General features: G+C 32.0%; 1 protein-coding gene across 1 annotated transcript; it reads right to left on the reverse strand.

Annotated features, from left to right (window-relative positions):
- Nucleotides 1-307: 307 nt before the first annotated feature.
- Nucleotides 308-9,319, reverse strand: TRIADDRAFT_56066 (uncharacterized protein; the record flags this gene model as incomplete). The annotated part of the gene is made up of 21 exons (XM_002112204.1): nucleotides 308-616; nucleotides 701-766; nucleotides 919-1,113; nucleotides 1,258-1,434; nucleotides 1,617-1,800; nucleotides 2,108-2,214; nucleotides 2,402-2,637; nucleotides 2,671-2,821; nucleotides 2,946-3,290; nucleotides 3,378-3,548; nucleotides 3,782-3,958; nucleotides 4,167-4,190; nucleotides 4,268-4,381; nucleotides 4,549-4,705; nucleotides 4,944-5,134; nucleotides 5,246-5,591; nucleotides 6,177-6,619; nucleotides 6,704-6,855; nucleotides 7,083-7,208; nucleotides 7,896-8,120; nucleotides 8,995-9,319. 21 exons carry the CDS (start codon nucleotides 9,317-9,319, stop codon nucleotides 308-310), a joined length of 4,221 nt encoding a protein of 1,406 aa, XP_002112240.1.
- Nucleotides 9,320-12,130: the final 2,811 nt, after the last annotated feature.

Raw genomic sequence — 12,130 nt, forward strand, 5'->3', positions numbered from 1 at the left:
ATATATCGCGATTTGAAGTTAATAGAAAGTAAAACGCATTCATTTAATTTGATACTGTGCGGTGATTAGTATTGATTGTCGAGATAAACTTGCGATTACTTAAATAATACATTGATCTTGACTAAGCTGAAGTTATTAGTATTACTGAATCGCCCCAAATCGAAAAACGAGCTTAATATAAACCAAATAAGACTGATCCATTGGTACCTTCAAATGGTATAGTATTTTGGCATTAACATGGATGATTACATCCATGAATATATAAAAATGATAACATCATTCTTTTATCTTTATCTGCTTATAACATTTAGCCATTCATTGTTTCACTAATTTGCTTAATAATACTGTATTTTCCAGTTCTTCCTTGGCATATAAACATCGATTGCTCTAAGTTGCCTGTTACGTTCCATGCTTGAATATAAGGCGATTGAATGGTGTGAATCAATTGTAGGCTGACATTATCATAAAATTGAATTTTTCCACTTAATTCTTCAAAGACTGCAAAGTATTTCTTCGTGAACAAACTTTCCACCCTATAGATTTTAGCATCCAAATAGAACTGTTTTATAATGTCGCCATGGCTTTTACCCAATAATTGGCCGGTGTGGCTAAATACCTAAATTTACATAGTTAGAATTTGCAATAAATCAGTAATCATCCCGTCTTACACTTAAACTCGTAAATGAAAAGGGATATTTACCGTTGTTTCCTCATTTCTTTCAAATAGAAAGCATTCTTTATTTGCTTCTTCATTACAATATGCTACCTGTAAATAAATTGATGCTATCAATCGATCACGACCTTATTATCAGCACTTAGCATAAGAATTATCAGTAATCTAAAAATAAAAATAGAAACAAATATTCTGCATAATTGTTTATTATCTCAGAATGTGATAATCGTAATAAAGTGACATACAAATATGTTGGCAATTTTTTCACCCCATTGCTTTTTCATCATATCCAGACTTCGAGATGATAGCGACACATTTAGATTCTTGCTGCTGCTTTTCTGAGTTGGTAAGATGATTTTGCATACAATTCCGTCATCCTCCTTGTAAATATGCGATTTAAGTAATACGCAGTTGTTGACAGTATCTTCCAGTTTGTACCACTACAAGATAATAAAAAAACTGCAATGAACTTTATCTTAATTTTATTTTAGTTCTAAAAATTAAACATATCAAAAATTTATCTCCAGATCTAAAAGGCAAAATTTTCAATGTACTGATACTGTATTTCGTGGCATTTTACACACCTTAACTACACAATCGGCGCTTTCTTTTATTTTCTGGCGCGTAATCAAATAGTACTCATCGCAATAGATGATTTTAATGGACTGATAGAGATACATATCATCACCTATATCGGCTATCTTATGCTCTTGGCTATTCTTTACCATCATTATAAGCCAGCGATCACGATTTTCCCCTTTCTAATAATAGCATTAACAGTATCTTATCATTTTAATAATCAGTAAATAAATAGTTATAAAGTCATAGAATAGTATGGATACCAAATTAATCGTAATGGAAACAATTTAACATTATCAATTTATCCCTTTGAAATAAGCCTTCATTTACAGTATCTGTATCTCCATTATATTCTGTGTATTACCTTGATATAAAATATGAACATGTAGACGTTGTCTTCTTTCCTGTATCTAGACTTCCAAGTAACAATATCAGCTGGACTTTCTTCCCACAATGTGTACTTGAATTGTCCTTTTTGGCTAATTGATCCTAACACACTATTAAACTGCACAATCCCAAATATGCGATTAGGCGGATGTTTATTTGTACTGTAGTATTAAGATTCAATACGAAAATTAGGCTGCAAGTGTAAATTTCCTAATCAAAATATGCGTAATCTTGCCAAATATCTAGTATTTATACTCTGAACATAATTTTTAAAACGGATATCAATAACGATCGTTTTTAACAAAAATGGCAATTATCTCATATAAAAGGCAATAATTATCCCTTGCAATATAAAAATTCGAAATTTGTTATATCAGTATTTTATGCGGCACCTCAGTTACAACTATGTGGCAGTGTTCATTATTCCAATCGGTGAGAGACGTAATGCCAATCACTTTACATTTATACCACCGCGTTAAAATAACGGAATCAGTTTCACTGTATAAATAACAATTTTGATACTCTTGGTCTAACTTGTAGTCAATCGATAGATCAAGCGATTCGTTCCTGTATATCTAAGTTTACCGATAAAGAATAATGTTAGCTTATCTGCTGTAGTCAACTACGTACTTATGAATAGCCCTGAGTACTATAGTTTTATGCAACTCTTCCTCGCTACCTTATATAATAATAAATGTAATGGCTAACCATACATGATAAAGACAGCTTAAAATATAAAAATAATTAGCGATGTCAACTTACCTTCAGCTTTTTAATTCCCTTAGTTCTATTTTCGGTTAACTGAGCAACTACTGGAATTGAATTAATAAAGGAAGCACTGGAATCAATGATGATTTCTTGGCTATCTTTATCGGCATTGACAACATTATCGGTTAAAGGGCGGGCTTGAATGTTTCGCCATATTGTACTCTCAACTACAACAATCCAAAGAGGAAAAGTCGGATAATTCTCAAATTTATGATCCAATTTCAGATAGACTATATCAAAAAATATGTTGCTAATGCACGTACCATCTAGGCTGTATTGATATAAGCATTGAGTTCCGTGTTTGTTATAATCAAATAAATGGTAACTGCCAGGCATAAATCTAAGATTATGAGAAGAGTAGCTGCAACGGAGGTTGATGTAAGACTTGGCATGTCCATTAACGAATTTAATGAGCTAATTAAAGAGAAATACAAAATCCCATTAAAGAAGGATAGAACATCTTTAAAACAATTTTTAACCTAAATTGCAAATAGTAATGAAAATAAAGAATTCCTTCAGTTTACGGTTTTAAACTAACCGTGAGGTCATTTTCATGAGATTTCGGAATAACTAATAACTGCTGATCATCAGAAACGATCACATTAGAAATTGGCTTATCACTAATGTAAATGGGGTAGAAGAAATCTGTGAATCCTTCAAGAAAACTACAAGTTTTGCTATCTCTCCCTTCTTGAGTTAATAAACCTAAAACTTTCCCATAAATGACAAAACAGGCAGATTGTGTCTGATTACTATATTTGATCCTTTTCAATTGGTAATCATAGTTCGATGCAGTAGCCACGGTGTACCGGTCATCAACATGGTCAATAAATTCTGGTAGAAGGAATGTTTTTTCGCAATACAATTTCTCAACATTCCATATCTAAGAATTTAGACAATTACCACTACTGTTAAAAAGGCCATGTGTAAAACTTTTATTCATATATATGCATTAATAAGATTCAAATACCTCCATTTGACACTCATTAATCCAGCTTTTAGTAGACTGTAGTCTTTTATTTGAACTCCACCAGAAAGAAAGACTTTCACCATTGGAAGTAAATTCAAATCCTTCCAAACAATTCCAACATGAATTTAACTTCTCAGTTTCTTCTATACCGTATTCCTTAATATTCCACAGCTGAAATGGAGAATTTATTAGTCGTTTATTATAATTAATTATTGCTAAGATTTCTATATTTATAGTAAGTAATAAAGGCTCAAAATTTACCACTAAAATTGCGCTTATTCATAGGCGTAATTACGCTTATTCGTAAGAGCAAAATACACTGGTATGAATAAAATTTAAACTGCAGACTAAAGGTTAAAAAAATTATTGAGAATTACAGCTACATTGACAATATTGCCTCCTACTTGAATATCTTTTTTATTCACTGCAATCGTTAAAAGAACAGGGTTTTGACTTATAACTGGACAAAATTGTAACCATCGGCATTCAAGTGTAGGCGTCTTCACTCCAGCACAATTTATAAAAGGTACACGTTCATGAATGTCCATATTGTAAATTTCCCATTTCTTATTCTGCTTCTTCTGTAATAAAGATATTTATAAACGATAAAATCAAATATTCAGTATTGAATTCTAGCTTACACTTTCCTAAAGTATATAAAATTCTAGGAATTTTATTGATGAATACTATCATCAATTATCGAAACTTATCAATAATTAAGACTCATCGAAAGAAAATACTTTGAGCTAAGGTGGGGATAAAATAAAATTGTCTGCATTTATATTTTACCTCTACTAATATATATGAGCATGCCTAGTATATCAATTATATTATCTGTATCAACATTATTACAGTTTCTATGTATACTTTTATAATTTAAACAAACTAACCCTCACTGTAGCGTAGGCAATTAGCCTTCCATCGGCCGATATTCTAACTTCATGAATATATGCCTCTCCAATTGACAAACTGCATGCGGTTTTAAATGTTTCATAATCTTTAACCTTTATAAATTCAAATATGAAGTAAGTTTTACAATAGATAATAAGCATCTGGACTAGCTTTTTCTAATTTTTTCATTTTATAGTTAATATTTCTTTTCGATATCGCATACTATACTACCATGCATGCATACTGCATAGGTTATATTTATTTCTTTAAATCTGCTCACCATAATTGTACAATCACTCTTGCCATTATTTTTGGTATATGAAAATTTTAGATTTCCATATGCTGGATTTGAACAGCTTGGAACAACATCTTCCCAGCTTTTACCCATTATTTTAGACGCTTTCCACAGGCTCTGATCTGTGTCGTCATCAGGATACCTACAATTAAGAGAATAGTCTGCATTAATCAAAAAGTATGGTGAAGAAACTTAATAAAGGTTATTAATCTAGTAGCCACATGGTTACATGCAGTACACAACATTAATCAACACATACATATGATATCAGATGGCGATTATGACGATTAAAGTGAACAGTTTTAACTCTTTATTATAATCAAACGGTTGAATTGCATTATATAAGATTAAGACTCAATGTAAAAAGAGATCATTTTCACCCAGTAATCATCCAGCGGCGACTTCTATTGCATTTTATCTGATCACATGCCAGCTTTCTGGCTTCCTTGAGAATACTGCTGTCTTTTTTAGCGCAGTACAACAGAAACTGTATAAAATCTCCATTATCAGTATCTAAGTAAGACTCGTAACGATGTAATAGCCGCAAAAGTTCTTCAGATTTTGTAGCATCCTAACCATGAGATACAATTAACATTAATGCTTAATACTTCTATACCTGAACGATTTTAATTGACTATCTTTAATCTAAGGTATAATTACTATTTCTGCAACTTAATATTACCTGTCGATTTATTTTTAAGTAGCTAATGTAATCTTGCAAATCTTCACGCAAATTAAATAACTCGACAATTTTGAGCTTTTCTATCATCCAACGATAATTTGACATTATTTCACGAAGAAATTGATCATCTGCTGCTTGAATTGCGTGATGCACAAGATGCTGGAAGTAATAGCCATCATCAAGATATAAATGCCAGTCTCTTTTGCATTGCAGAGCATAGCCTTGAATAAGGGAGTGATTTAAATGACGCCAGTAACTTTGATTGCTTTCCTGTGGTGATGGTGATATTCGCAGATAATCAACCATGAGATCGTGTAAAACACAGTAAAGTCTATTGGTTGGATCACTTGGGTAAAGATCGAGAATATACATATATATAAGTTTGAAATGAATAATAAACAATATTATTAATGCCGGATCGAGTATTGCCGGTATGTAATGACATGCTTAAAAATATTACTACGGCCCCTTCGTTTCGGTAAAAGTAACGTAGTAAACCACAATGGTAAAATACTTAATTTATAATATTGGTAATCATTCTGCATCAGTGGAACAGTAACTAGGGTATAATTATGACGTTATGTAGATTTGATTAGAATAACTTATAAGCTACCAATATTAGTACCAGTCGACAACTTAGCTCAAAATTTCCTGGGCAGATATATTCCAGTAATTCTACATTATCGATGTTGACTTAAACGTCAATTACTCAGCAAGAGCGCTTACCAACTGATTGTTCTATCTACGTAATACTATGTGATCCACCACGGTGAATCACTGAAACTTGTTAAACTAATAGGAGGGTAAAGACAGCTTAAATATATACTTTTGCAGTACAGAAAATTTTGATGGCTTTGGCAGTTGCCGGTAGTAAAATACCGGTAAAGTAATACTATGAAAGCTGATAATTTCGTCATGGATCTTTTCTCACCTACTATCACTCTCAATAAGTTTCAACAATGACTTGCTACTCAATTCTTCCAGCAAAGATTCTGCTGTGATTCGATCACATCTCCATAAAGCCATTATTGAGTTAGTCGGAATGGCAACTTTTTTGAAAACACCAAGGAGTAAAAACAGCCGTCGTGCTTCATCGTCTAGCTGTTGAATACTCAAACTAAAAGTACCATATAAATTGAATTCATAGTTAGCTAATCTATTTCGATTTCCTTTCCTTTCGATAACCGCAACGGCATCTATCCATTGCTTATCAGAATTTAAACGTAAACCACCAATTAATGCGATCGCTAATGGTAGTCCACCACAGCTTTTAATAGCTCGTATAACATAAGGGTTCTCCTGCAAATTCTTTACATCTTCAGCACGACGGTACTTTGCTAATAGTTGCACTGCCTCATCATCTGTAAATCGGTCCTATAGCAAGAAAATTTGAGTCAAGCACTAACTTGATAGAGATTATTAATTGAAGGTAAAAACTGTATTAATATTTGGACTAACAGACGCCGGGATACAATAGTGATCGAGCTCATTATCAGGATAGATAAATCGTGAGGTGATAATTGACTTTTTTGCAAACTTTAGATATGGGTAGTAAGATTCTCTCCAAACATCGTCAAAAACGAACAAAGCCATCGACGTTTCATAATTATCTACAAATTTTATAGCAAAAATGCGGTTATTTACAATTTTCATAATCGTTGCGATGAGCTATATCTAAGAATTTCAGAATTACGATATTATTGATATACCATTGTAAGCTAGATTATTGCTAATCAATTAGAAACATGACACTATTCCGTACTTAACTATAACTGTTTAATTTAATTTGAATTATTTATTGTTACAATAATGGTAGCTATTTGTACCATTTACATACTTTCTAGATAGAGAGAGAGATAAGACTCAATTTCCTCTAAATCCTGAGGTACTTGTTTCCATTCAATGCCAAGCTTAATGCAAAGACCTTTCAGCTTGCTGAATAATTTATCTTCACTGATATCACCTTTATGATTCAAGACATAAACGACCCGATCTTAGACCTCAAAAGATTTCCTACGTTAGATGAATACTGGAACACAACTTTATGCTTATAAAATAAGTTAGCGAATTTTAAACAACTAAATATGGATAAATGAACTAGCTAAACTAAGCTATTTGTAGAAAATCAAAGAAATCTAGTGAGATCTGTGAGATGTAATCAGAATTCTATAATTTAAATTTAGTACAAACGAATAAATTGCTGATTTCTCACTCATTCAAAAAAGGAATTATGAGCACTTGAATGTACACTAAGCCTTATAATTGACAAAATAGATGAAACTGTTTATTTTGAATAGACCGTAAATATGCTGGGGCAGTATCACGAAGGAATTACGACATTATCTTCAAAAATCTTTAATCATTAACCATGTATGTCACTCTATTATTCAATTTATATAAGACTAATTAATAGAAGTGCCCCTCGAACTAATTTTATCCAGTTCGTTTATTTATTTATCTACAAGTCCGAAGCTTATAAAGCATACACATACAGTATATAATTGAAAATACCTTAAACATAGCAAACGTTATCATTTCATCTCAATGTTCATAATCAACTAAGATACCATAAGTATAGGTAGAATTATCATTCCATGTCAATCTAGACTATCAACTGTAAGGACTAAAGTGCATAGACAGAATTTCATACCTATTTTAACCCAGTAAACACCGCCAGTTTCAAAGCATCGATCAACTTCCGCAGTATGTCTGATAGCTTGACTCACAGCAATTGTTTTGCCGCTTCCAGCCATACCGTGAACCAGAATACGTCCGCCAGTTTCGTCAATTTCCTTCAATTTACTTGATATTACAGCTATAAAATCCGTACGTACTATATAATGACTTGTCGGAGTTGGAGGAACATCACGAAGGTCTAAAATTGAAATTTTTTGAATTATGTAGGATTCATACTCGTATTCAAGCTAAGTTAATACTTATTATGAATTTGGTGCTGAAATGATTACGATTTCAGCAACTAAATAGCAACGTCAGTTTCGTTAACTTGGCGCTATAAGTTTTAAGAATTAAAGCTTTACAGCTTCAATAAGTAAAAAAAATATAGTGATACTGTTTCAATTGTCAATTATTACGCGTAGAGAAGCAAACTTATCCATATTCAGATTATCACATTTAAAAATTTGAAACAATGTCTGCTATATAATACTAAAAAATTTATAACCAACATTGTAATCTAATGTTACGGCGTAATTTATATAAAAATAATTCCCATCTGTGCTGTAATAATCAAATAAAAAATCTCTGTGCACAGCAAATTCTATTGCAATGAAACGATACTTAAATAACGATATAACCAGCTAGTAAAGCAGTAAATATCACTACAATACTTAACGATTGTAGTTCGACGTTGGCATAAAAATAGCTATAGAATTAGTGAGAAACATTAGCGATAAAAACTTGGGAAGAATTTTAAAACAACTAACTACATATACAGTAATAAAAAGGGCCGATATAGTACTCTGTGAATAACGATTGAGCAAAGTTAGCAGTAGCAGAGATTAACAGTCTTTTCCATTTTTAAAGATTAAATATTTTATGAAAGACTAAAAGTTACTATGCTAATAAATTAAAATATCGTTGTAGCTATCGTTGGTAAGTTTTTATAGCTCAATCAAAAACAAAACATTCTACTTATTTATAGGCCAATTAAGTAATGAAAGAAGGAAGAAAGTAAGCTCCTTTAAGATACAAGTGACAGAATATTTAAATCGATCGCGAATAATACTAACCTACTGTCGGCATTACTAATACATCAGGATCTTCCTCAGCTTCTTTCTTCAGCTGTAAGCCAATATTTTGTATGTACTCAGCTCCATGGTTTTGCAAAATGTAGCAAAATTGATTAAAGTCCTCATCTCCTCGACGTTTGAGTATTATAATAAGCTTATTTGCTTTTTCTTTATTGGACCGGCAGTCTCTTAGAATGTCAACCTCTTCATCTGATAGGATTTGTTTAGCTCTAAGATCGAATAAGATATCCTCTACAGGAATGTCGTTAATAATCTCATAACGATGTTTTTCGATGACCTGATTAACATGTTTGCTTATCCCCATGCTCCTTAAACGTACATTATCTTCAAAGCAAAGAGTCTTTAATAAGCCGGTTTGATTGCACCAAGTATTTTGTAAATCAGTTTTAACCAACTGAGTTCCTAATGATACTTACCAATAATTCGACCAATTTCCCTATCTAACGACAGTGTCAGATTAGTTGCTGTTTCATATTAGTAAAAAAATAATCTTGACAGATTATTATTACTTTACTCAGCTATGCAGTTGCTACCACTTATACGTTGAGTCAGAAATGCGGCAGACTAGGTCTTAGTTGCAGCAAGTTCGTTCAAGACAGCAACGTGGGAAAATAGAAACGCTGATGACTTTAGCTGTTAGTATTACTAAAAATACTTGGACAATTACTAAAGACCGCAGAATCACCTAACACGGAAAAGTCAGACTAATTAAATGCAGGTATATTAATCATAATATACGGTAATCAATTAGTATGCACAAACTACATGGTATAACAGCTATACCCACCCTCAATCAGCACTTGCATAATTAGGTAATAATCATCTCGGATCTAGGATATGAATTCATGACCAGGCACAAAAATAGACTAAATATAGCCGATCAATCATGTGATCAAATGCCTATTATATACCCTAATGTTTGAAATAAATTTTAAAGAATGTATTAGCTGCGCCGCAGCAAACATCAAAATAGAGGATACGTTATGGATGTAGACTAAAGCAGAATTTAGTTTAATGTGATTTTTATATCATTTAATTAGCCAATATAATAAGCGACAATTACTTTATTTTTTGGTGCTATAAAGATGCTTTTGGATTTTGAGTGAACTAGAAAATTTAACTTAATTTATTCAATTAGACCGTTTCTAAGAGGATCGATTGCATTCTAGCTAATAATGACGTTGAATTAGTGAATGTTAGTCAATTTACATAACCATTAGTTTAACCATAAACTTAAAAACATCTTACTTGCGTAAAAATCGATCTGTGGTTGGATCAACAAATAATAGTGAGAGTAAACTATCAAGATCACGATAATCCATTAAAAGGTAATGTTTAGATCTCAATAAAGATACACCAGCTTATGAATAGCGAGTAGGGAATGCGAATTATCTAATTACAATTCGAATCATCGTGATTGTAACTTATTTATGGTAGATTGTAAATTATCGTAGAAATGTACCGTGATAGGACATATCGTAATCTGACTATTCTGTATTAATCATCAGATGTCTATGTTCGTAAATACTGTTGTCTACATTAGGGAGCAGTAGCTAAAATTAATGTCTATTTCAGTGAATGATTTCAAAGTTAATCGTACTACTTATGATTCATGAACTATTGAGGAAGAGTATATAAAAGCAGCATATCGTGTAATAAAGTTAATTCTTAAATTTAGTGTTTAACGTAAAATACGAGGCCTTCAAGTTTTTGTGTAGTCTGCTAGTAGAGCAAAAGTGTTCCTGATAGAGCAGATATCTTTCCTTGATACGTGATTCAAGGAATTGACTTATTATTGATCGTAAATTACGTTATCTTGTTGTAAAGCTGTTTTGTAACAGGTTCATTGTCAATTTCTGCAATTCTCGTATCCGTAAGTAGCCTTATTAATCTGTCTCGAGCGAATAAGATGACGTTAGCTCCATTTATAGTTAGCCCTTAAAGACAAAACTAAATTATTAACTGTCACAAAACAGCTTTGCAAGAAGATAACGTAATATACGATCAATAAGTCAATTCCTTGAACCACGTATTAAGGAACGATATCTGCTCTATCAAAAACATTTTTGCTCTACTAGCAGACTACACAAAGACTTAAACGCCTCGTATTTTACGTTAAACACTAAGTTTGAGAATCCACTTTATAACACGATATACTGCTTTTATATACTATTCCTCTATAGTTCATGAGTCATAGTTAGTACGATTAACTTTGAAATCATTTACTGAACTAGATATTAATTATAGCTACTGCTCCCTTAATGCAGACAACAGTATAATAGGGAATGCAAATCATCTACTTACAGTTCGAATCATTGTGATTGTAATTTACTTATGGTAGATTGTAAATTATCGTGGAAATGTTCCGTGATAGGACATATCGTAATCTGACTATTCTGTATTAGTCACCAGATGTCTACGTTCGTAAATACTGATTAATTTCAGTACGTGTATAAGTGTCACTGTCATAAAAAGTCAGTGCTATATTAAAACACAGTATATCCAAATTAGAAGTTAACTAAATAAGGATAGGCTAACAGAATTATCCTAACATAGATATTTCTACTCTAATACAGTACTGTATATAACACTGTCACATTAACTCATTTGAACTTATATACACAATTACAATAGATATGCTAAGTATAAATATTTTTATCATGACAATTCATGCGTGCATATGTGTGCAGGTGTGTTCAAATTGCTGCCTACAGCAACCAGTAAATGATGGATAGGAAGATAATCTTCATCATGTTTGTAATTGGATCGATTATTCTAAATATTGCGGATTATTATAGGTTAATTTTCATAATGATAGCAATAAGTTCATGAACTTCAGCAATTAGTAAACCACTATATATAGCATTAATATTTGGTGACTATCAAAATGTTAAGACCGACGATCACAGATTATCATAACATATCGCAATATTAGAAGTTACGGAAGTTATAAAAGGTAAGATGACTGTCAATCTACTCCCTATTCTTGTTTTACCGCAAACAATCTAATCTTGCTTCAACAAATGAAATTCCTTAATATTTATTAAGCTGTTAGCAAGAGTGTTGTATAATATCCCCTTAAAATTCAGCCATGGGCGTAACCGATCAACTTCCG

This window comes from Trichoplax adhaerens, genomic scaffold (genome assembly GCF_000150275.1).
Source record: "Trichoplax adhaerens TRIADscaffold_4 genomic scaffold, whole genome shotgun sequence".
In the NCBI taxonomy this organism is placed as follows: Eukaryota; Metazoa; Placozoa; class Uniplacotomia; order Trichoplacea; family Trichoplacidae; genus Trichoplax; species Trichoplax adhaerens.